The 27895-nt window shown below is 33.5% G+C and overlaps 1 protein-coding gene across 1 annotated transcript in view; it reads right to left on the bottom strand.

The window, feature by feature from the left end:
- Positions 1-27895, bottom strand: part of SGCZ (sarcoglycan zeta) — a 459573-nt gene that overhangs the window by 21616 nt on the left and 410062 nt on the right. The window contains exon 5 of the mRNA XM_055335292.1: positions 4671-4743. Coding sequence (XP_055191267.1) covers positions 4671-4743 — 73 coding nt within the window. The remainder of the gene's footprint in view (positions 1-4670; positions 4744-27895) is intronic.

The raw sequence follows: 27895 nt of genomic DNA, 5'->3' as shown, positions 1-27895 counted from the left end.
CTGCAAGAATAATTTCCAGTTTTACCTACTCAAAATATAAAAACTAATAAATCACAGACTATAATTTTCAGTGGAAAATTAGAAAAAAATTCAGAATAATTTTTCATTTTATTTATTCAAAACAGTAAACTAAAAAATCACCAAGTGTACAAAATAATAAATCACAGACTAATTTTCAATGGAAAATTCTAAGAAAATTCAGAACACAATTTCTCATTTATTCAAAACATAAAACTAAGAAATAAATTACTAAAGGTATAAAACCAATAAGAGAAAATTAGAAGAACATACAGGAAATATCCAGATACAAAAAAGAAAATTTCTGAAACAAGATGGAAACCCCCAAAATCATAAAGAAAAAGAATTGGTAAAGTTTAGTAAATCTTAGTTTGCATCAATTTTCTCTAGATATTTTGGACTCCTCAAATAAGCCTAGAATCCCTTTAGAAGTCCTGGACTTAGTCATTCTGGAGCTCAAACATTCCAGAATAGTCTGGAACTCAAATTAAACTAAACCTGTATTCTCTTCTAGAAGCTTCTAATAATCAGACTCTTGGCAACACAGGCTCAACAATGAAATGATGCCCTACTTCCCTCCTATATAGAAATTCTCAAGCCTCCCCTGAGGAGGGCTTACAACATAGTAGAGATTTTTAATTTATTTTATTATATAACATTCTCTAAAAGGGCCTGTTGAAAAATGAAACCCATGTTTATTTGCAAAGCTTTTGAATTCTGATGTGATTAGTCACTAGAATTAGTTAAGTACAATTGTGTTCATTTTGAAAGCATTCTAGCAATCATAGCAACAGATTTCAGACTAGTTCTTATAGTGCAAACAGAGATTCTAGCAGAGAAAAGGAGTAATGTTGAACTCAAGTCACCCTGCCACCTGTTTTTTCCAAGATGTTCTATTTTTACTGTATTTACATACCAAAGATGCAACAAGATTTTGTTTTTAAGGTGTTATGAGATTCTCAATTTGAAAATGAGTGCCCTAGGTTTCTAGAAGAATCCTCAATATTCTGAGAAAGGAATTCAGACTCCTTTTAAAATAAGCTGTGAGACACAACCACTTCACGGAAACTTAAGCAGAACTTAAGCATCATGTATCTCACTCTTCATAAATATTTAACATGGCATCAGACATTTAGTGGGGATCCAAATTATTTTTTATTTCAATGATGGAATGAATGGAAAATTGGACAGAAAAATGTTTTACAGGAAAAAAAGACCAATGCAAACTGTGACCTGAATATACAGGCAATTTTAATGTCTCAGCACTTCGAGCTGCAGTGAGTTTTCTTCAGCTGCAAATCACGTTGTTTCTGTTGCCTCAATTTTTACTGTTTTCTGCCTACTTGCACCTTGCATTATGGTTTCTTCCTTCAAGTTAGATCAAACAAATTTCTAGATCAATTTTTGCTCTGTGTTTCCAAGATTACATGCTAAGACAAGCTTCTCATAATGATCACTTGCTATTAACTCTAAATAAATATATAAATACAGACATAGCATGAAAGAGTAAAGAGGGAGAAGAAAGAGGCAGAGACAAGAAAAGGTGGGGAAAGGAACAAAATACCGTTTTACTGTTTTTTTTTCCAGCAAATTTATCTTAGCCTTTCATTGACAAAACTTGTCAGTGCAAAATCTTTAACTACCTTATACATGGCGGTGGCTTTTCCTTGAACACAATCATGATGTAAATGAGAGCTATGTGTTTTCAGTGATTAATTTGGAGCCTGCAAAACTTAACATTTCAGTTTAAAATTATATTCATACAAGAATGGACATGATGAAAAGATACCAGTTACATCATTAAATATTAATTCATTTTACTGAAATGAATCTGAGTCTGGATTCTTTTTTTTTTTTTTCTTTTCTTGGAACAGTTAATGAAACTCAGATCCAAACAATGTTTGGGCAATATACAATGGGTTTCATCAGTCTTCACCATAGAGTGCAGAATCTCTTTTGAACTGTAATAATTTAGCTATATTTTAATTTAAGAAATAAAAACGGAAGAACGTTCATACCTGGGCTCTTCTGGAAAAATATACTGTTATGTTGTTACTGACTATTCAATATACTTTTTTTCACCTTTCTAATACCTACTAAAATACCTTTCTAGTACCAACTAAAAAACAATGTCACTTTATATAAAATATCCTAGAAAATCTACATGTGTAGGTTTAAAGAGCATGTGGAAACTAGCATAGAATTTGGCCAAATATTAAGGACTCATCAAACGTGTTGAATACGTAAATTGTAGAAATCTACTTCCTGTCCACTCCAAAATATTACCTATATTCTTTAATAAAACTTTTGGAATGTACCTGTCTAAAGTCTTTTATTCTCAACAAAAACAAAATTAAAGACAACACAGCTACTTACTCCCCAAATTACCATTTGATTTACCTGGCCAACCAATCTCACCTTGTTAATTAGAATTAGGTGTCGACTAAAAGTACTTCTTACTGGCCTGAAAGGAGAATTGTCAGCAGAACTCATAAAAATCTTCTCAGACATTCTGCTTTTAATCTTCTTGTACACAAATGAATAATTGAACACCCCCATTATTACTGTGGTTTGCTTCTGTTTCAGCTTTCGAATTATATCAGTAACACTCATCTTGGGGGTTGCTAATTTGCTTTTAGCACTAGCAGATAAGCTTAGCTTAGTGCAATATTTAAATAATTGATGAATAATTAGAAAATACAAGCTCTAAACACTATATACTAATTATAATTGAATTCACATTCACACTTATGAATTTTGAGACATGTCAGCAAGGTAATTAAGTAAAGTTCTTATTTCTCTTTTGGCGATCGATTTTCATAATGAAAATCATTCAATGAGTATATAGTTACTAAAATGAAAATCATACAATGAGTATATAGTTACTAAAATGTTAGAAGTAAAAAGAAGTTTCTTTTAGAATGGTGTAATTTAAACAATTTTTTTTATTGAATGAATCACTAAGCTCGGGCATGTGTACTAAAACAGTTCAAAAACCATTGGAGTCAACGTTGGCCACATGGGTCTTAATAACACAGTAACTGTGACCACACTTCTACATTACATGCACTCAACATCCTTGTTATTGAGTTTTGCTATTTCAGTAATTCAAATGAACAAGTATGTATCAGGCACATTATATGTGAGATACATGTTGACTGCTATAGCAGTCTTTAAATAGTTTATACAAAGATAAACAAGGAACAATGTAGATCCTGATCTATGGAGCATACAACCTTCCTAGATGGGGAGGGATAAAATAAATAATTACACAAAAATGTTGAATTCCTAAGTGAGAAAAGAGCCATAAGTTAAAAGTATAACACACCATGAGATGCTATTTACATATACTCTTTAACCCTCCTAGATCCCTGGGGTTTGGGCATTGAGTAAAAAATTATTTCTGTCTCATAAAAAATGCCTTGAAGATGGCCACCTTCTTCTGTTATTGTTACCCAGACTATTTGGATGTCAAATGCTAAAATACTGAGAAACTGACTTCCTTAGGAAATTTTATCACAGAACTATAAAGTTCTGAAAAATTTACTGTTGTGAAAGTACGGATTTTTTTTTTACATTTAATTTTTTTTCTCTATTATTCTATTTTCATTTGAACATTTTTTTCCCACTCATCCGAACAGGAAGGACTAAACCTGATCTTTATGAAATAATTTGGGTTTTGCTTCATATTCATATTGTATTTTCCAAGACAAATGCCATCTCCCAGGTTGATACTTTGATTCAGCTTTAAAAATGACTTTTAATATCTGATTTATTTTTTATCATCATTAATGTTGTCTTTTTTAATCCTATAGAAATGTATTTTGGAATATAATTTACCTATCAGATAGTAATTATATAAAGCATCTTTTTTATTGATGTATAAGATCCTATTAGTTTTAGATATACATGATTTGATGTACTGATATATTTTGGAATGAGGACCACAATAAATCATATAAAAGATCTTTGATCCCCCAACCTTAACTCACTTACTGAGTTAAGAACATTAATCAATCAGTTACAAGATTTTAATATTTCAACGTTTATTAACAGTTGCTGTAATTATCCTAGGACGAATTCTATAAAGTTGTCTCGCAATTTCCTGGGTAGTGAGGGCTGTTACATACAGCTCTGCCTCTTAGAAACAGCACAGTATCAGAAAGTAGCATTTTCCATTGGAAATATTAGATTGAGGAATCCATCATAAGGCAATTAAGCCCTGCCTTTTTCTGATTACTATTTACATTTGCTTTGTGTTTCCCTTAACATAACACTCCCTGACAATTTCTAGCTTTTTCCTACTTTCTGCCTCCTCTTTCTGCCTATGTGTGCCATGTGTTTCATTGCCTATCAGATCTTCTGGAATCTTGATTTTTATCAATACTCTCTAAACCCCCTCTGTAACTGACTTTTCCACACTCCTCCTGCCTGATATGTTTATTTTTATATTCATTTTATTAGAGGCAAAAATATATAGAAGGTTGGAATAATAACTCACATATTTGTGTTGAGTTGACATTCCCTGACAACAGGTTACATATATTCAAGTAACACAAATATGTAGCACATTTTCTATTTTACTTCTCTGTATATCAAGGGCAAATCAACACTGACTGAACTCTGCCACAGATGGAAGAGCCAGAACTTACCTGAGATCTTGGGATGGTTCTGCTCTGATGTGAGGTGTTTCAACAGAGTGCCCAAATACTGCTCCTTCAGTGCCTGGACAGAACAGAAAGCCAGTAGTCAGTACAAGCAAGAGTGTGAATGAAAATATGGAGAGTGAATTCTCTTGTAATATATCATTAATTCTTTAAAGACATAGGTCTTGTGGGGCAATTGGCATACACATAACACCCGCCTTTGATGAGAGAGATTATCCATGGCACCTTACTTTGACCTCTTTGGAACTAAAGCTCTATCTAAAACCATAAACTGCTCAAAATAATTTCATTAGAGTTGTCTTCATGTGGGGTCATACTTACCCAAAGAGGTCATGCACTCCAACACTTTCCTCAGGCACTTGAATTATATTCTAACTACACTTTCATTGACTCCATGTGATTTTCCAGATTCCCAGAGCCTTTCCATAATTTAACTGAGCTAAACAAAATGACCTTGCTTTTTAAAAATGCAAAAAAACATTTTTTGAAGATGATGATGATGACAAAAATCTTTTTTTTTCTTTTGTAATTTCACATAAACTTTTTAGATCATTCCCTTTGGAATGATTTTTTCTTTTGGCTTAATCTTCAAAAACATTTTGGTGTTGTAGGAATGTCATGTCTGCTCCATCAATGGCCTCTACACCAGCTCATTAATACAAATTATACAAGATAATACAAATAATACAAATAATGCAAATAAAAAATATAAATTTTAAACCTAGAAGATAAGCCACAATAAGCCACTTATGCTTATTGTGAAGAACAATGGGAAATATATTGATTCAATAAGCAATAAAGAAATTTTCACTAGAAAATTAGAGCTAACACTTATATTCCTTAAAAATAAGTTGTTTTATAAGTAAATACACTAAAATCACCAGACAATTTCTCTACATAAAACAGCAATGCAGACCTTGATCTTCAAGCAGAGAGGAAGACTTTTTTTTTTTTCAAAGACTATAACATGGTTTCCATCTATATTATGGTTCTAAGGGTAAATTTATAAGGTTCTGCAGCAGTAAATGCCTAAGATTACAGATTTCAGTTTATAAGCTAAAAGCTATTGGCATTTGTTTGACCTCTCACCAGGTTTTAGCAGTTGTTGATGTTTAGTTTTGTTTATTTTTCTAAAGAGACTCTGTAGGGCATATAATATATAGATAGATTATCGGAGCAATTATTTCTTTATGGAGTTTGCTCTTTTGATATTTTGTAAGATATTTTATTTCTGTGAGTGGAAAATTCTTAGAAATAGGTCTTTGAAAGTGAAGTAAAAGTTTTAGATAAAATCCCAATTTTGTGATTGTGGCAGGGGTGACATTTGAAACATTTCAAGATATAAATTTTCATATCTCAAGGAGAGATTGCGTTAGCATTTTAAAAGAAGATATAACTTCCAGAAAGAATAGTTATCCATGTATAAAGTCTAAAAATTAATTTCCACTATTCTGTGACTTGAAAATTTCCCAGACAAGATAACAGAAATATAATTAAAGAGCAGTAGCAACACTTATTTTCAAACATGGAACGGCACACATAGTAACTTTGCATAGACTGTATCAGTGAAAGTAAAAGGGGAATATTATAAAAGGTTTAATTTTCCAGTGAGGATTAAAAACTGATAGAGGGGGGAATCCCTGCGTGGCTCAGCAGTTTAGCGCCTGCCTTCGGACCAGGGCTGATCTTGGAGTCTCAGGATCGAGTCCTGCATCGGGCTCCCTGCATGAGGCCTACTTCTCCCTCTGCCTGTGTCTCTGCTTCTCTCTGTGTCTCTCATGAATAAATAAATAAAATCTCTAAAAAATATATATATATTTATGCAATTATATATTATTTTTTATATATTATATATATATATAAAATCTGATAGAGGTCTTAATTCTAAGTCTCAGTAGGGAAAATTTTTAATGATTTAAAAAAAAACTTGAAGAAATAATCATAAGATACCGCCTACTTACATCAAAGGTAGTTAAGAAGCCAAAAGATACAGTAAATGCAAAGTTTGGTAACCCAGAAGATACAAAGCAAAACTAACCTATAATTTTCTAAAGTCAGTGCAATTATCTGTTTATAAGAAGCTGGAAAGGAATGTACCTTGATTGTTTTAGGAATAATTTGTGTGTTGCAATTTTAATTTATTTAAAACATGTCTCCTGTGTTTGTCCTAAGAGAAATGTTTCAACGAAACGTGCTCTTGTTTAAGATATGTTTAGGCAGTAGTTAGCAGTTCTGAAAATGGAAGCTAGAAATGTTTATTGTGAGGTGTTTTGCAGAATTTCCTAAGGGGATAACTTTAAAACTTGAATAAAATAACGTAAATGATTAACTAACTATAAACCTCCAGATAATGAAAAAAATTACTCTCATCCTCTCCATTACTGTCCTAGAATGAGCCAAAGGGGTACTAATTAATAAGCAATAATGCTCATCTTAAAAGGAAATCAGAAAGGAAAGATAAAAGCTGTCTGAAGCAGGCATATACATACATACTCTCACAGTATAAAAAATCAAAATTAAAATTCATATTACCTTCGAATTGGGAAATTTTACAAATGTCAGATTATTAGGAAGGTTGCCAGACTTTGCAATAAAAAATACAGGACACCAAATTAACTTTGAATTTCAGGAAATATGAAATAATTTTTAAAATAAGTATGAAATATTTTCAGGGGACATACTTATAGTAAAAATGATATGGTATTTATCTGAAACTCAGAGTTGAATCACTACATTGTATACCTGAAACTAATATACACTGTATGTTAACTAACTAGAATTTAAATAAAAATAAATAAAATGCTTATATTTTTAAAATAAATAAATTGTAACCTATTCTTTTTTTTTAATTTAAAGATTTTATTTATTTATTCATGAGAGACACAGAGAAAGAGAGAGGCAGAGACACAGGCAGAGGGAGAAGCAGGCTCCATGCAGGGAGCCTGATGTGGGAATTGAACCCAGGACTCCAGGATTGGGCCCTGGGCCAAAGGCAGGCACTCACTGCTGAGCCAACCAGGGAACCCCTGGATGCTACTTTTTATGAATGCCTAACATAAAATACCATCACCACCAAAAATGAAAATATAACATTAAAATTAAATTTACATATCCTTCCTAATGTGGCTGTCTGTATTGTAAAAAATGCTTTACTCTAGGTGGTTTGCCATTTGCACCAGAACAGACAACACCAAAAAACCAAACCAAACCAAAAATACCTGGTGTTCTGAGGTTCTTCCTCAACTTTATAGAAACTATATATATATATTCTGTGAAAGGTAGCATTTTTCTAGCCACTAGCTTCATAAATTCTATTGCAGTTACTTTCAGATATAGTTTTATGAGGTCATTGTTTTTGTATGGAGGACTTATGATCAGTAATACACACAGCAGCAAAGCAAAGATATCTCTGCACTTTGAAATATTAGTTTTACATAAATTCTCTTTTTTTCTCACATTTTTAATGTAAATAGATAATATACTGTTTATGCCTGCAAAATGATGAAACTGTAATCAGATAAGTTAAATACTTCACATTGTGAGCTAGAATCTTGGCCTTCAGGTTTTCTTTTCTTTTTTTTTTTAAGATTTTATTTATTTATTCATAAGAGACACAGAGAGAGAGAGGAAGAGATACAGGCAGAGGGAGAAACAGGTACCCTGAAGGGAGCCGGATGCAGAACTTGATCCCAGAACCCTGAGATCACGACCTGAACCAAAGGCAGACACTCAACTGCTAAGCCACCCAGGCTCCCCAGCCTTCAGGTTTTCAATGCACTTTGATGTTAGCAGACAGTAGAAGACAACCTCTCTCCTTCATTCTTACCTAAATGACTTGAGCAAGTTATTTAAACTGTACAAACTTCAAATTCCATAGATATAAAGAAAGATAGGAATGCCAACCTTACAGGTTGGGTAAGGTTTTCTTAAATAGGATATAAATGTGCCTGGTTCAAGGTAAGAATTCAGTATTTCTTAATCCGCCCCCCCCCGGCCTTGTCATTTTTCTTTATGAAAATCACCACAGAAGAGGCACACATTATGTTTGCTGGGTTAATGGCCCAACATGGGTTCACTCATTAATACATGACATCTTTCTTCCCAAAATGTCAGTTTCAAGTAATATCGTCTTATGCTGAATTCTGAAATCTGAAATTTAGACACTGTAAAGAGATTCTTAAATGTTAGATAGTAAATGCATTTTATTAATCAAGATTCCATTCAGTAATCAAGGAATTCCGTAATACAGCTGCATAGGTACCAGATAAGATCAATCAATGCCTAAATAAGCTGAGAAAGAAGTTTCTTCTAAATAAAAAATTGTGACCTGTATGATCTCCCTTTTTAACTGTACTTTATTCTAATGTTTAAAAAGTCGTAGAAAAATGAAAACAAAAATGTAAGGATGGTTGTGATTTTTCTGTGTTTTATACTTATTAGCCCTCTGTGCAGGGTATCCTGGAAATTCATGATCCAAGTAACTGGAGTAGGTGAAACAATCATTAACTCCACCAGAGTTTTAGCTTCCTTTTAAAAGTCAAAGGAAACGTTAAGGAAAGAATACTATAGGATGCCATTCCTTAGAATATTTCTCTTCTTTCTTTTTTTAAAAGGCTTTATTTATTTTACAGGTAGAGAAAGAGAGACAGAGGGAAAGGGCATGGGTGGAAGAGAATAGTTCTTTTTTTTTTTTTTTAAGACTACTTATTTTAGAGGTAGAGAAAGAGAGACAGAGAGACAGAGACAGGAGAGAGCATGAGCAGGGGGAGAGGGACAAGCAGACTCCACACTGAGCCTAGAGCCTGACCTGGAGCTCGATCCCAGAACCCTGAGATCATGACCTGAACCTAAACCAGGAGTTGGACACTTAACTGACTGAGCTACCCAGGTGCCCCAAAATATTTCTCTTTTTAATGAGAAATCTCAGTCATTGTATTTAAAAGAATTCCAAGCTAGCAATTAGCTCTAAGAACTTAAGGGAGAGGAATCAGTGTCATGATAGTAGCACCACCTCCAATATCCAGTCCATGGGACTGTTAGGAGACTTAAATAATCAAAAACTTTATTAAACTTGAGACAGTACTTTAAATTCCTTCCCTGGAATAGGGCCGAAGTCCTGGGTGAATCCATCTATATCTCAGGGGTAAAAATATTCCTATTTATTCATTATCTTCAAGTTTGATCCTGTGCCATTCAATGCACACAATTTCTTTGGTTAATTACATCGAAAGGTTCTTTACACCTTGTGGCTTTTCTTTTTTTTTTTTTTTATTGTATTTGAGATCAGGGCCTTTTTCACTCTATAGTGCCACTTCCTAGCACTTTTCCAGTGTAAGACAGGCATTCATTAATATGTCTCTCTGGAGTTGTGGGAAGTGACATGTAGAGCCTAGTAGCACCCCTGGCCTGGAGGAGACCCAGCTTCCCCAGGGGCCTCCGTATCAGCTGGCACAGTGCTTTGGAAGAGAAGGCTAAAGCCTAGTGTGGAATGTCTGCTGTTCTGGAGAGTCTGAGAAAAGAATAAAAGAGAAAAGCCAGGGGGAATGGGCGCAAAGCAATCAGGAAAGGCTGGGACAACTCACTCTGTGGGAAGGAGGCCAGAGAGAAATAGAAACATTTAAATTCTATTTTTACATCATTTGTCTTGATGCTTGCCAAATGGGATCTCTGACTGCCTTCCATTTTTTAATAAAATCTACCATGATCATTTATATCTTTGAGGTTCTGATTTAGTATTATTATTATTATTTTGGAGAGGACAAAGAAGGGAATGAGTTTTACATCCAGATCAATACAAGAAGGGAATGAGTTTTACATCCAGAAGAGATAACATGAAAGGAAATGAAGCCCATGAGGCCAAAGAGGTTAAGAGAACACAACCCTCCCTGCCCTCTGCCCTCAGTTTCTAGGAATATCAGGCAACATTTTAAATTTCTACACCAGAAAAGGGATGAAGATGAGGGCAAATTCATATACCTCCTAAGCACCAGAAAGTTACAATTTATTCATTATTTTCAAATTTAAACCTATGCCATTGATTATTTCAGTCTTTGGAAGGCTTCATGTCTTGCCTTCTTTTACCTTTAGTTGCATCTCTTTCCCTCCAAATCCAAATTGGTAAAGTCAAAGATGAGATGGGAAATAGTATCATTCTATTCCCAGATCTGCCTCTAATTTGTTTTGTGATCTTTAAAGCCCTCTGGTTGCCATTCGTAAAATTAGGCACTCAGGAGCTCCTGGATGGCTCAGTCAGTTAAACACTGACTCTTGATTTCAGCTTAGGTCATGATCTTGGGGTGATGGGATTGAGCCCCACGTCAGGTTCCATGCTCAGCGGAGTCTACTTACCCTTCTTTAGTACCTCCCCTCATGCTCTCTCTTGCTCTCTCAAATAAATAAATAAATAAATAAATAAATAAATAAATAAATAAATCTTTTAAAAAAGTAGGCATTGAATAATATGATATCTAAGGTACTTTCACTTTCTAATAGTCAGTTATATCATTTTTTCCCCAAACATGTCAAAATGTGTATACTATATACCTCTTCTCATTTCTCCTTAAATACAAGTGGAAATGAGTTTGTCCCTACAAATCAACAGAAAAAAATATTTTGGAGAAGAAAGGGAGCAATTATATTGGCAAAGTAAGTTATTAAATGTCATTTCTTCTACTCCATCAGAAAGAGTTCCCCTTAAAAAAAATGTCAACACATTTCAACATACATCTCCTACTTATGTTATTTTAATAATTTAAGTGGTGTTCCTGCTTCCAGTTAACTCCACAAAATGCAACCTATACATGGCTAGATTAATCTTACCAAGCCTCCTGATATCTCACCTCTACAAAGAACTATATTATTTTCTTAGGTACTGCCTTCTGCCCAGCATACAAGACTTCTATAATCTGAGCCCATCCACCTGCTCAGACTTCTTTTCCTCTACTTATCTATGAAGTCTCTTTACTACTTTCCTACTTCTTAAGGTAAATGTAGTTTGTTCATCCTTTGAACATATTTAGGGTTTACTACTTGTCAGGCTCATTTAGAACCTACCATATTTATCATAAAATTTTATATTTTAAATTATTTGTGTTACTCTCTATCTAGAATTTAAAAAAAAGACATACTCATACTCATACCCCACTGGCTTCTTATGCACAACATGGTGCCTTACATATGTGAAATAATAATTAATATTTCACGTGTGTAAGACATTGTTGATCCTTCCTTCCTTTGAAAGTTTTTTTCTCTCCTGTTTTTTTTTTTTATTTATTTATGATAGTCACACACAGAAAGAGAGAGAGAGAGAGAGAGAGAGGCAGAGACACAGGCAGAGGGAGAAGCAGGCTCCATGCACCGGGAGCCCGACGTGGGATTCGATCCCGGGTCTCCAGGATCGCGCCCTGGGCAAAGGCAGGCGCGAAATCGCTGCGCCACCCAGGGATCCTCTCTCCTGTTTTTAAAGCTAGTTTGATGAATGGTACAATCATGTCCTAAACACTTGATTCAGAAACTGGGGAGTATACGGAGATGTACTTTCTTGTTCAACTTCCTTATTAGCTTACTTCTTTCTACAACTTCAACATCACTTTTATTTTCTCTCAATTATTCCTCCATACAACTGCCAGTTAATACTCTAGAATAAAGCTGAAGGATCCCTGGGTGGCTCAGTCAGTTAAGTGTCTGCCTTTCGCTCAGGTTATAATCCTGGGGTCCTGGGATTGAGCCTTTTGTGGGGTTCCCTGTTCAGCAGGAAGTCTGTTTCTCATTCTTTCTCTCCCTCTATGCCTCCCCCCTCCAATTCATTCTCTCTCATACTCTCTCTCAAATAAATAAATAAAAATCTTTACAAAAAAAAAAAAAGCTGACTGTAATTCTCACTTAAAATGCTTCCAGAATCCAATCATCTATAGAAGTCAAATCCAAATGCCTAAGTAGAATTTATCTCTTAGCAGCATTATGCATTTTACGCTTTAGTAACAAAACTACTCTTGCAGATTTTGAAATATTTATGAACTGTTGTGAATACTACTTCTTCCCAGTATTCCCCCATCCTTCTCCCCTTCGATGGTAAAATCTACAAATTCTGTAGGATCTGATTCTATATTATTTTCTCAGTGAAACAAACATTATCTGTGTCCTTTCTGTTCTTCCTCCCTCTGCTCAGCTTCTCTAGCTCCTTGTGAAAATTATTAGTATAATATTTATCACATTGCTGTGCAATTTACTTTGAACTCTTACACAATTAGTTATGAGGTCCTTGAACTCAAGGACTTTGTCTTAATTAGTTTTGTACACTCTGCACTGATCTTAGATTATGATATATGGTTGAGGTCAGTAAATGAAAGGAAGAATAAGAAGGAAAGAATGAGAAAGCATGAATACATTAAAATTATTCTATTTATAATTTATGTGTAAAACATGGGAACTTTCTGTTTCTTAACATATTTCTTTGTTTAATACTTCAATACAAATTGGGTTATTAATACCCTGAGGTGATGATCTGAATTTATTGAAACTGTTACTATGAGCCTCGCCAAAGTTAATTATTCTGCTGAAACAGGGAAACAGTATTGTTAAATTGTCTTTCTGATGGAAACAACAACAAAAAAACACCATGTTGTTCATTTGAGATGGGAGAATAAAATGCCAAGATTTCTGAAAATATATTATTTCAAAATCTGTTTTACTTTTCAGTCAGCATCTTTTATAATTTAAAAAATATCTCAAGGCATTTATTCCCAGATGCTAAATCGTGTCCTCTCTTCCATTTCTGAAGGTTTTCAAAAGATAAAAAGAGATAATGGAAAAGATACTTAATCAGATGGAAAATGCATTAGAATAAACTATTTTCTTCAAGATGAAGTATATTTCAAAAATATTTGATTTGTCACCAATAAAAAAAAGACTTAAATATATCAGGACTAGAAATAATGCAGACAGCCTTCTTCATATTTTATGACCTTCAAGTAGTTTGTATTTTACTAGCACTTATTTCTCTGGTTATTTAGGGGAGAAAACCTCTTCATTTGTTAATTCTTTCTATTGCTTTCAACGAAGCAAAAATAATTGAAATTTTAAAGTATGTATGAAGAAAACAGAATGGAAAATAAAATAAATTATGTTCATATTGAATGAATATGTAGTTTGATGAAAATTACATCTAGGAGAGAAGGTACAAAAATAACCCCTCTTTCAAATTCCCACCTCCAAAAAAAATATTAGAATCATTAAGAAGAGCTTTTCTCATTCACTCTGAGGATATACATATTCAGGAAATAATAAGGCATTTTAAGATCTATAATTACAGAGGTTGTCATTTTGTCCTTTACTTACATAAACTAAAGGAATGAGAAGCAATACTAAGGCTTTTAGAAAAATTATTTTAGCAAATCCTAAATCAAAAGATGTCACCAAGAACATATCTTTAGTAGACATAATAATCATAAATTCGATTGCTATGAATTTATTAAGAGGCAGGAATGTTTGAATCAACTTATCACTACATTGCAAAGATTCTAACAGAAATTAAAATGTAAAACTATTAAATAACTTGATAACAAATGAGATACCTAAATTTTTTTTGCTACTTTTTTTGTAAAAAATAAATCATAAAAGATTAGTTCATGGTAAGATTTAGAAAATTAATAAAGCCATATGTTTAAGTGAATTATTTTTATGCACATTTAAATACATTTTTGGAAGCATTGAAATACCTAATCTAATAGTATATTTTGTTTTGAGGTTTGTACATATTACCTAACATGCAGATAGTATATCTAATACTAGTTTTGCCTCTTTAAGATCATGTTCATTCTTATGCATGCACGTTTTCTGTGTAACCCTCTCCTTTAGAAACTCAATCATTGTTCAATCCATATTCAATTTAAGCTTTTCGGATCCTTGAGGAAATTCACTTATCTAAAAATCTTCTGTCAGTTGCAAGATAAACTCAGGTTTCTTTGTGGAAGAAAAGTGAATACTTAATTTTGCCTTTTTGTCATATTTTATTCAAGTTCTTTACCCCCATTTAGATTACTCTCTGAAGGCAAGATGGGATGTCTGCTGCTGTGAGTCCCAGGCAGGAAGACTGTTTCCTACTGGCACTATGTGCATTACCTGGTGGAATGCACAAGGACAGGGACTCATCATCTCAGCAGAACTTTTATTTCTTAATTGTCTCCCCCTCAAGATTGTTGATACATTGACATCAAATGCATACATTTCCATTGCTTTTAATGGAAAATAAAAACCAGTAGGGAAGTTGTCTAAAAGAGGTAGTACTGTTTGTCTTCAGTGGCTTCAGATATTCATTCCATTGTTTATGGATTTATCTTTTTTACTATCTCTTTTTTATTAAAAAAAAACCAACAACAACAGAAAACAAAACTCTAACCTTGTATATTCAAAAGATGCTAATTCTGTAAATGGCTTTATGACCCTGAACTACATGTTTAATCTGTACAAACTGATATATCAACAAAGCTAGGACGTTTAACATCGTATCAAATTAGACATAATTTAGGCTTTCCTTCTTATCTCAAGATATCTAAATGACTGGAGTGCCTGGGTGGCTCAGTCAGGTGAAGCATCTGCCTTGGGCTCAGGTCATGATCTCAGGGTCCCGAAGTTGAGCCCCACACTCAGTGAGGAGTTTGCTTCTCCTTCTAACCCTCCCTCTGCTCCTGCTCTATCTCTCAAATAAATAAGATCTTAAAAAAATATATCTAAATGACCCTAAAACATTTAGTTACCTATGATTTTCACAATGTCTCTGTTGATGTGGACACAGTCAGAATCTGGAATGTTTGTACAGACAAGTTGCCTTGATATTTATGTCCTTACTCATTTAGTAGTAACTTAGTTTTATAAAAATTCAGGTGAAAAATGAAAGTCTCAAAAGCCTATCCTGTAATAACAGGAGAGTATGGCATACACAGATAAAGCCCAAATAGGAGAGAGCTAGGTACACAGACATCAGAAAGCAGTTGTTAATGCCAAAATAAATTTCCTTCATCCTTTTATTTCTTTGAGGTTTTATTTTATTTTATTTTTTTACATTTTGATGTTCCAGATTGCTCCTGTGAATTTTATGTTAGCACCCATCATGTAATTTGTTGTGTGCCAATAGGTAAACAAAGAAAGCTCCACTTATTTGGGTTTTATTTTTGCTCAGAAGAGGATTGGTAGCATTACTTTTAATTAATGTAAAGAATATCAGAACCTGTTTCCCTCTATAATAATATTTTCACCATGAACACTCATCATATTTCCAGCTGGGATTGCCATGAATGTCTCTGCATGATCTTTACAGCAATTGCAAGCAGAGTAAACCATTAGAGTTTTATGCAAATCATAACCAGTCTGAGCATCCACAGTTCATAGAGAAGTCCCAGGAATCTTCAAAATTCTGGAACTATTATGTTACCCTGTATTTTATGTGCCTGGTTTGTGTGCCACACAAAGTAGCTTTAAAGAAGTTGGCCCTCTGAGCTATAAAATAATGCTTTCATAGAGTTTAGCACTAGGTCCTTTTATATGAATGGTTCTGTGCTGGTAATTTGGGGGTAATGTACAACAGGATAATCTAGATATGTGATTTTATATATTAAAGATTTACTTATTTATTTTAGAGAGAGGAGCACCTGTATAAGCTGGGGGATGGGAAGAGGGAGAGAGAGGGAGAGAGAGAGAGAGAGGGGAAGAATCTTCAAGCAGACTCCCTGCTGAGCATAGAGCCTGACTCGGAGCTCAATCCCACAACTCTGCAATCATGACCTGAGCAGAATTCAAGAGCCTGCCTTTTCACTGATTGAGCCATTGAGGTGTCCCTGTGATTTTACATTTCTGGAATATTGTGATATATTCACCAAATATCTCTCCATGGACCTGTCAAGCAGAGATGCAATATTTTCAGTACAAAGTTTTCCTTTTTTCTTAGAAAGTATAACTTGTGGCACAAATACACATATCTGTGCGTGTGTGTGTGTGTGTGTGTGTGAATGTAAGTTATAGCATCTCACTGAGAAGCATTAGACCCAGATGTTTTAGTTTGAGTCCTGACAATATTCTCCAAATAAAATTCCAATTTAATAGCAACTTTTTTCAGAAAATTGGAAGAGAAAACATGATGCCTTAATATATGAAGGGAATCTTCAATACCAAACAGACAAGAACTACATAAGACAGAAAATGTAAAGATTCATATTTGTTCATGGGTATAGATACCAAGATCCTAAAGAAAATACTACGCTAAAACCAACAGTAAAGTAAGAAATATCAGGATCATTTCTTTAGTATTTATTGTAATTTTTGTTTAACAGCAGAAAATTAATCAATAAAATTCTTCATAGTGATTTATTGCTGGGGAACATTATAGAACATTATATAATCGTATCAAAAGATACAGACCTACCATTCAAAAAGTTCAACATTCTTCCATGATTAACAATAACAACAACCATAATAACAATAACTGACTCTTAGAAAAATAGGAATGGAGGTGAACTTTCTCCCATAGGCTAGAGTCATCTACAACAAAACAATAAAACCATAGTAACCTCAAACTTACTGGTGACACATTAAAATATTTCACTTACAAGCAACAGTGGTACAAAGGTGTGATGTGGTTTAATTTTTTTTAAAGATTTTATCTATTTATTCATGGGGTAGAGAGAGAGAGAGAGAGAGAGAGAGAGAGAGAGAGAAGTAGAGACATAGGCAGGGGGATAAGCAGGCTCTCTGCAGGAGCCTGATGTGGGACTCAATCCCAGACCCTGGGATCATGCCCTGAGTCAAAGGTAGACGCTCAACCACTAAGCCACCAAGGCCATTCCTGGTTTTACTTTTTGTCTAGAATAACCACTTCAATTCAATTCCCTACTCTAGTTCTTGTACTACCACTTGGTAGGAAGGGAAGGAAAAATGCAAATAAATTAAAAGCATATAGCTTGAGGAAAAAGTAACAAAATCTTATGCTTTATATAAAGTATGGTTTTCTATACAGAAAACCTAAAAGAACCTACAGATAATTTAATAAAATTAGTAAGAGAATTATTCTGACTTAAAATTTAATACAAGTCCTGGAAACCCTTTATAAAATGAATTATTAAATTTAGTCAAAAGATATTAAAGCAATTTTAAATATAAGAATATAATGTGATCATAAATAAGAAGATATGAACCTAAAGTTGTTAATTTTCCCCAAAACCTTGAACAGATTTAATGCAATCTCAGATCATCAATGATATTTTCATGGAATTTGCCAAGCTGATCTGAAATCTATCTAGAAGGATATGGGAAAATAAGAAAAATAAGCCAATTCTGAACACCCTCCCCCATTCAATTAGGCAGATTTTCCCTACTAGATAACACAACATACATAGAGTTCAGTGTGGCTGTAGGAGACAGAGAGAGAGAGAGAGAGAGAATGGAATAAAGAAGGCCCTAGAAACAAACCAGTACACTTATATCTGTACAGAAAGTTAATTTATGATAATCACTATTTTTTTTTTAAAGAGGAGGATTTTTTTTTTTTTTTTTTTTTAATGATAGTCACAGAGAGAGAGGCAGAGACACAGGGAGAAGCACGCTCCATGCACCGGCAGCGGGATGTGGGATTCGATCCTGGGTCTCCAGGATCGCGCCCTGGGCCAAAGGCAGGTGCCAAACCACTGCACCACCCAGGGATCCCTATGATAATCACTATTAAGTGGGAAAACAAGTGACTAGTCAATAAATGATGCTAGGATAATTGTTTACACATATGGGAAGATCAAATTGTATTTATCACTGTCTGCAAAAATACATTTCAGCTGGACTACAAATGTGATGGGCAAAGTTATAAAATGTGTGGAAGATGGGGCACCTGGATGGCTCAGTCTGTTGAGGATCTGCCTTAGGCTCAGGTCATGATCCCAGAGTCCTGGGATTAAGCTCAGTGTCATCAGGCTCCCTGCTGAGCCGGAAGCCTGCTTCTTCTCTAACTCTCCTTCTGCACTCTCTCTCAAATAAATAAATAAAAATCTTTAAGAAAACATGTAGAAGACAATATAGGAGAATATCTTTTTGATTTCAGGTCAAAGATTTCTCCTATGGTAAAGGAAAAATGATAAAAATGAATACACTGAAATTAAGAATTTCTGCTGAACAAGGGACACCATAAGAAACTGAAAGGTAAACCTTGATTTTAGAGAAAACATTTGCAGCACATATAAGTGACAAAGATCAATTTCCAAATATGTAAAGAACACTAAAAGTAATTGAGAAAAGTGAAACTCCAAGAAAATGACTCAGAACATGGAGAGCTACTTCACAAAGGAAGGATCATTAATATTCAAGAGCCATCTGAAAAAAACAATTCAGCTCGTTTGTAATCAAATGAAACAAATTAAAACTGCATTGAGGTATCATGTTAAATCCTCTGGTTTTCAGAAACTTTAAAGGCAAAAATATATTTCTTATGAGAAGGTATGGATACATGCTTATGAAAGAAAATATAAAAAGCTTTAAGAAAATAATCAATAAATTTGATTGTATTTTTTTAAGATCTTCTTTATTTATTTATGAGAAACACAAGGAGAGAGGCAGAAATAGCCAGAGGGAGAAGTAGGCTGCCTGTGGGGAGCCTGATGAGGGACTTGATCCCAGGACCCCAGGAACAAAGGCAGAAGCTCAAGCACTGAGCCACCCAGGTACCCTTAAATTTGACTGTATTAATATAAAATTTTCTTAACAATAAAAAGACTCTTAAGCAAAATTAGATAAAAAATATATGGTCAATAGTAAATATAACTGATATATAATTACCATCCAGAAAATAGAAGGAACTCCTACAGATCAATAAGAAAACTCATTCTTAAAAAAAAAAAAAAAGATACTAATGAGTAATTCACAAAAAACAAAACAAAACAAAACAAAAAACAAAACAAAACAAAAAAAAAACAAAACACCTGAACAGTCAGTACACTGGGGGGAAAAATGCTCCATGTCACTACTAATCAGTACTTAGAAATGAGAACAAAAAAGAGATGTAATTTTATTTGAATCTTTTCTAGTGGCTAGGATACTAGAACAGTCAGCCTGTCATGTTGGTTTCCATTATCTCCATGGCTGAAACAAAGCTTTATTCACTATTTTCCACTTTAGGCTCACAGCAAATGGATGCTATTATGTGACTGTTTGGAAAGTGACTAAAGTATTTGCTGAATTTATAGAAAGTGCATTTTTCACTGAAAATAAAATCTTTTTTGGAGGCGTTTTCTTTGTTTGTTTGTTTGTTTTAGATAGCCATTTTGAAATAGCACATCTAACCAAATTTCCACACTTGTTTCAAATTAAAATGTTTTGTTTTTTTCTTAAAATCCTACCTGAAATAAGAAAATTGCAATCAGACTCAAAGTTAGATAATTTAAAGTCTGCTATTCAGTTAAAAGATTGTGTGGAGATATTTATTTTGTCAGCTCACTACACAGAGTATCAGAAAGTATATAGTTTTTTAGTAGCGTGACATTGGAGGGGATGTGCAATACTACAGCAAACAGGTCAATGTGTCATCTTGCTAGGTCTCACTAGCAATGTGGCACTGAATGAATAATTTAGCTATTTAAAAATCTTAATTTTCTCATATATAAAACAAAACAAAAGAAAACTGTGTGTCCTCTCCTCCTCACAGGACTGTATAAGATTTTTTTTTTAAAGATTATTATCGGGGCACCTTGGCTCAGTTGGTGGAATGAATGAATCTTGATCTCAGGGTTATGGGTTTAAGTCCCATGCTGGGTGTGGAGATTGCTTAAAAATAAAATCTTAAAAAATTTAAATAAAATAGAAAATAAAGATATTATTACCTATATTATATCTGTATCACTTATATCTGTATCTATCTATATCTATGTATGCTTCATGATTGTTTAGCATTATTAGATATGTGTAAAGTCAGTTTAGAAGATTTAGTGATTGGGGCACCTGGGTGGTTTAATCAGTTAAGTGTCCAACTCAATCTTAGCTCAGGTCTTAATCTCAAGGTATTAAGTAAACCTTGTGTTGGGGTCCATGCTGGGGCACAGAGCCTGCTTTTTTTTTAAAAAAGACTTAATGATCTATGGTGGTTCAGGAATATGAGAATTTTATTCACTGCTGATGAGAGGGCAAATAATGAATACCTTCCCGAGTCCTTATACTTTGAACAAATGATTCAATTTTAAGGAATTTATCCTGAAGAGATAGCCTCTTATACAAAGATGCAGCTATAAAGAATTGAATGATAGCCTTGTTTAGGTTCATTGACTATAATCCAAATGTCTAATAATAGGGAATTACTTAATAAACTATTTTGGCTCAAAAAATGGAATCATTTTAGCCATTTAAAATATAGACTACCACTGAATATGAATTAAAAATGAATATTAGATTTCCATAAGGTATGGATAAATACCTATGTTCTTAAAGGCCTCATAAAATCTTCACTGGTCAACATTCATCATTTGACAGCTTTCTTCATTTCTTCTCCCCTGGTTTTTAGTCCCTTTTCTTCTCCTTCATCTGATCAGAGACTCAAATAAATTGCTTCATTTGCAGAAAATTTGGAAAACATTAATTCCTCTTAAAGCTTTCTACTTTAACACATAAAATGAAAACTTCAAAGATATTTTCCTTTTTATATACAATTCTTCTTAAAAGGTAGAAGCATCTTAATTAGATGTCATCCTAAATAGAAGTATTTAAGTAAATGTCTAAAGATAAATCACTGTCTTGAGAGGCTATGAAATTTCTGTTCAGTGATGAAAGAGAGAACGATCACATTACAAAGACACAACAGAGAAAATTCAAACTTCGTGGGAAGTTTGGAATAATTAAAATTTTAGATAATTTTTAAGGCTGAGAGTCCATATTATTTCACCTATCATGCAATAAAGAATCGGTAAGTAAAAAGACTGGTTGCTGAAAGCTTATTCTGATCCCCTTGTTCTAAAATCCAAACCAATTGGGGCAATTACTAATGATTATCAAAAAAAAATAATTTATCTCATTTCTCAGCCAGAAACTGAAAGAGGCTATGCAATGAAATATAAATTCTTCACAGTTTTGTATCTGTATGGGGGAAAGAGTGATGTTGAAAGAATTGTGGATAAATAAGAAACTGATCCTATAAGTGAATATTAAACTTGATATAGAGAGATTTACATTTATATTGTGATTAAGTTATGCTAAAACATCTTCCTTCCTGATTTTGTAGGCATGTCACATGAGGTTAATAATTCATGTCTGGAACCATGATCAAAACCTATAGATTTTATTTTCTGAATGAATTAGGCAAATTTCCCTGGCTCATGTCTGATTTCAACCAACACAGGTGGAGGACAGTTCCAGAGCATCTCAGACTCATATTCATTACCCATCACTTCAAGAATGTGCCGAAGATCTTTCTGCTTCTCAGAGCCCCAGGAAGCTGGCTCAGCACAAGCAGCACCCAAGGGTACCCCAAAATGCCTTGCCAGGGACTCAGTATCTCTGAGGCTACCTTTCAAACAATGGGGGGGAAAGCTGATGAATAAATCCACCAGCCTGTGTCTTTAGTTGAACAATTATGAGAGGCATTTTAGAAATTCGTTCTCAGTTTGGCCACATTTTAAAGAGGATAATACTTTATCCTAATTTCAAGTGTTCTCTCCTACATAATATTACTGATACTTAGATTAACCTTGTGAGAAGATCAGGAACTAACAGATGAAGAAACTGATAACACTACTACTTCTCCTTCTCCTTCTTCCATATTTTTCTTCTTCCCTTTCCTACTCCTTTTACTACCACCACCACCACCACCACCACCACCACTATTACTGTTGACGCTGCTACTAGAGATACTGATGATCATGGAAAATATTCACTGAATACTTAAACTACTTCAGTCATAGCTAAGCACTGGACAAATACCAAGTCAAATAACTTCATTCTTACTGTCAAACTCTGAGAGAAATTTAAAAAATAATATCCTTATTCTATGGTTGGAGAATTGAAGCAGAGAGAGGCTCAAATGCTAAGGCATAAGCATTTAGATGACCCAGGGTTAGAGAAAACACAAACCAATTACTGCTTCAACACAGATAAGCTCAGGCCTAGTTCAGTTTTCTTTGTCTTACCAATTCTGAATTCAAGAAAGAAGGTAATCTATATCTTTTGTTTCTATCTCCCAGGAACTAGCAGATGAGTGAGTAAAAACATCATTTGGTGAAATAGATCCATTATCAATTGATGTGGTTGCAGAAGAATTCCTTCCCCTCACCAAATATCCATGTCCTAATCCCTGATATCTGTGAGTGACTTTGGTACCTTAAAAGCAAAGGGGAATTTGGATGAGAGAATTGTCATTGCTAATCCAGGAGTCAAGGAATGCCTATGACCTCTAGAAATTGGAAAAAGCCCAAAAAAAAAAAAATTCTCCCAGAAAGTAGCACAGCCCAGCAAACACCCTGCTGTTAGTCCAATGAGAACCATTTCAGACTTCCAACCTCCAGAATATTAGATAACTATTTTGTTCTGAGTTACTCGGCTTGTGATAATTGTCACTGCAGCAATGGGAAATTAACACAACCAGTTGGTAATTGGCAAAGGAGGCAACCCATTCAAGTTTATATTTTTCCTTTCTCCTTCCCTCTCTCCTTCCTTCTGACTTTACCCTTATTGGGAAATGAAAGATTGTCCCAGTGATCATTTATGTGAACATGGAAATTTTATACATTTACACAAAACACACTTCCACAAACTCCAAAGGTGAAATTAGAAATAAAATTTACCTTGACACACTCCAGCAAGTACTTTTTGAAGACAAAGGTCAGCCTGATTGATGAATATACAGTTGACTTAAAACTAAAATTAGTTCCTTCTCAAATTGCAATTGACTTTTAAAATTTCCAACCAAGATTACATTAGTGTTTTTCCACAGTGACTATAACATCAATCGTTTACCTTAATCTTCCTTTGACATTGTTTGGCGTATCTTGAGCTTTCAATTTAGATAGCTACATGAAGATAGAGAGGTTACTCTTGGAGCCCTCTCTGATTTAACTGAGAGAGTCAGATATATAGTATTTAAATGTGCTCATTCCTCTTCACCTTTAACTTTTTCCAGTCTCCTAAATAAATCTGCTTGAAATTATAACCTACCTACTAAATAAATCAGATCCTAGAAGCTCTCCTTCTTGTTACAGAAATTCTTATTCAGGATCTAAATGTATTATATACACATGCATATACTGACACAGATAAAATGAAGTAGAAATGCAACTGGGCTAATAGTGAGGATACAGATCTACTTTCTGATCTGCCATTGAGAGCTGCGTGTGTTTTGTGCAAATCACTTAACTTGAGGCCCAGTGTGTGGAACAGAGATAATGATAAACACCTCCCTAAATACTGAGGAGTAAACAAATTACTGAAAATGACTATACTTTATCAAAAGCAAAGGTTATGACAAAATGTTATTCATTATTTTGATTATTTGTGACTTTTTTGTTCTAAAACTTACTATGTTATACATTTCTTATCTTTATTGTTTGTTTTACTTTATCTCACACTGTTTTCACTGAAATACCCTGAAAGACCTTTAAATTACTTTTATTACATTGGATTGAATATTACTCGGTATTACATGAAGTGTTCAATATTATCTTATATATAGTCATGTATGTATGAGAGAGAGAGACAAATGATAAACAATTAAACTTAGAAGGTCTTTGTAATAAGTGCCACCAGAGAAAGAGTATCATTTCATTAACACATTATATAAAGTAACACTTTTATGTCTGTTATAATAACAACAATAATTTCTTACATTTATTGACCACTTAGTATGTGTCAGACACCATGCTTTACAGGCATCAACTCACATTAATTCAGTGAAAATACAATGAGGTGTTATTATTTATTATCCTCATATTTTATAGATGAGGAACTGGTCACTTTGAAACCTATTAACTAAATTACCCATGATCACTCTTCTAGAAAGCAGTAGAGTTGTAATGCCAGAGGCAAAGTTCTTAATTGCTACACCTTGAATATCTCCAGTAATTTCTGCTCAGCCTATTTCTCTCTGAACTCTATTCCTCCTTTTCCCATCTGACCCTTCAAAACAGCTACGTTGTCCTGGGACTGAACGTATTTGGATTCAGTGTTAGGTTATCATCATCCAGAACTTCTTTTGTGGAATAAATCCCTGATAGCTAGTTTTTAGTAGGCCAAAGTTAAAAATCTCTCTTTGTGTATCCACTGTAACAGTAAATCAAAACAATTGCTACATAGTCATTGTTTGTCAAATTAAGGGTAGAATCTACAATAACGGAAGAGTTTTGGGATAGGAATTATTTATTTAGCTTATAAACACAGCGATGATTAGGGTTCTTTTTGGTCTGAAGTTTTACTTGATTCATGAGCAATATAAGTAACTATAGACCTCTTATGTTCTGTGGAATGTTCATAACTTTTGCGAGTCTTTCAATATGCCTATCCAATTAGAAAACACATTATAATCTGAGTAATGTTCAAATTATTTACAAGAAAATAATATGTATGATCCTTATTCTTGGAATAGAGTGACCAGGCCTCATAGTATCTGAGCATGTTATTATTTTCTCAAAACATTTGTTTGAGAAACATCTCTTTTCTCCACTGCATTATTTGTATTCAGACAATACAGGAATTTATAGCTCTTATAATGAGGCAAGAAAAAGAAATAACAGGCATACAGACTTAAAAGCAAGAAATAGAACTGCCTCTGTTTGTGTATGGTGTGATTATCTATATTGAAAATCCTCACAACTGCAAAATTTTCCTATAACTTACTAGGTGAGTTCAGTAAAATCACATAATATAAATATGTAAGATCAATACATAAAAAAATCAAAATTTATGTATTAACAATATACATATAAAAACAAAATTAAAACACTAGGCCAAATCCAAATACATTTTTAATACATAGAAATATATATTCTGAAATGTATATGTGAATTTAATAAAATAACAAAAGCGATCTTGAAAATGAAGCTTGGAAAACTCTTTATTCTATATTAAGGCTTATTTTATACTTGTAGTCATCAAGATACTGTGATATTGTCAGAAGGATAAATAACTCAGTCAGTGTAATGAAATAGAGAATTTAGAAGTAGACACATGCCTAACTGATTTTTGACAAAGGTGCAAAAGGAATTCAATGGAGAAAGCAATTGAATATTATTAGGCAAAGCAAACAAAACCCAAACCAAAGAACATTGACCTAAAATTCACATGATATTCAAAAATAATTCAAAATGTGTAATAGACTTAAATGTAAAACTAAAACTACAAAACTTTTTGAAAAAAAAAAGTTAAACCTAATCTCTGGTATGCAGGATTAGGCAAAGCATTATTAGGTTCAATAACAATAGTATGATCCATTAAAAAGACAAAAAAAAAATATGGCACCTCATCAAAACTTAAAAATTTGTTTCATTGAAGACCCTGTAAAAGAATGAACAGAGATGATACAGGGATGGAGAAAATATTTGCAAACCATTTATTTAACAAAGGATTCCTATAAAGAATATAGGAAACAAAAGTAAAAAAGTATAAACAATCCATTTAGTAAATGGGTAATAGATTACATACAGACAGTTTACTAAAATGGATGTATGGATGGGAAATAAACAGATAAGGAGATGTTTGACATCACTGGGCATAAGATACATGCGAATTGAAGGCACAAGGAAATATTCTACAGCTATCACCACGTGACTACATAGTTTCTAGATTAAAAATTTAATGAAAACTTTAAAGCTGGAGAGGATACAAAGAAACTCATACACTGCTGGAAAGAATCTAAAATGTTATAGTCACTCTGTAAAACAATTGGGCAGTTTCTTATAAAACAATATCTACCATATCACTGAGTAATTATAATCTTGGTGATTTATACCAGATAAATGAAACTTATGTTTATAAAAAATCCTGTACATACATGTTCATTGTAGCATTATTCATAGTAGCCAAAACCTAAACAATCCAGATGTTCTTCACTGAGTGAAAAAAATAAAGTGAAAAATAAACTTGGTACATTCATACTATGGAATACTATTCACTAATGAAAAGGAAAAAAACTATTGATATATACAACTTGAATGAATCTCTGGGAAATTATGTTGAGTATAAGGTAGATGAGTAATTCCAAAGGGTCACTATGGAAGCAGTCTATATATAATGCTCTTACATAAGAAAATTATAGAATCAGAGGACAGATAAGTGATAATTAAGGGTTAAGGTGGGTGTGATTTCAAGGGCAATAAGGCATCCCTGTGGTAATAGAATGGTTTTGTGTCTTGACTATATCGATGTCAGTATCCTGGTTGTGATAGTATGCTATAGTTTCAAAAGTTGTTATGATTGTGGGAAGTTGTGTAAACATTCCATGGGATCTCTCTGCATCATTTTTTACAACAGCATGTAAATTTATATAATTATTTTAAAATAAAAGTTTATAGTTAACATTCTCAACTAAAGTCAGAATTTGGGGGCTTAGACCTGAGTACTTACCTTGATCCATAAGCCTATCTCACACTTCTTCCTAGGATAGTTGGACCTTGTCAAAAATTGTGATATGCAGCCTATCTCTAAGCATGAATAGGGCAGCAAAAGGAATTGGGGTTGTCTAACCTGACAGAGAAATCAGAATTGAGATGCTAGTTCATTGATAATATGATGTATCCCATGGAGTAAGTTGACCAGAGTTTTGACAGTAACTGCCAAGAAAGAATAAAATGTGAAATGAATGGTATTCAAACTGTAGGATCCCCTTTCAATCAACAACACAGGGTTGTTTTTTAGTTTACTTTATAGGGACTGCAATCTTCATTGTTTGCAATCCAGCTACTATAAAACCCTAGCAAGGCAATTGATATTCAAGAGGAACGGACCAATGGACCACATAGATATTGTTGTGTTAGATTCTCTGAGGTCTACCATTGTATCAAAGCCATATCATCAGAGCTTTTGTTATTTTATTAAATTTACTTATAAATTTCAGAATATGTATTTCTATGTATTAAAAAAAAAACCTTGGTAAAATCTTGATAGGAATGCATTCAAGCTGCACATAAATTTTAGAAGAATTAACATCTCTACTATATTGAGTCTTCCAGCCCATGAAAATGTTATGTGTCTCCATTCACATAGGTTTTCAC

The sequence above is a fragment of the Nyctereutes procyonoides genome, unplaced genomic scaffold (assembly GCF_905146905.1).
Source record: "Nyctereutes procyonoides isolate TBG_1078 unplaced genomic scaffold, NYPRO_anot_genome, whole genome shotgun sequence".
Lineage (NCBI taxonomy): Eukaryota > Metazoa > Chordata > Mammalia > Carnivora > Canidae > Nyctereutes > Nyctereutes procyonoides.
This window is presented reverse-complemented; position numbering and strand designations above follow the sequence as displayed.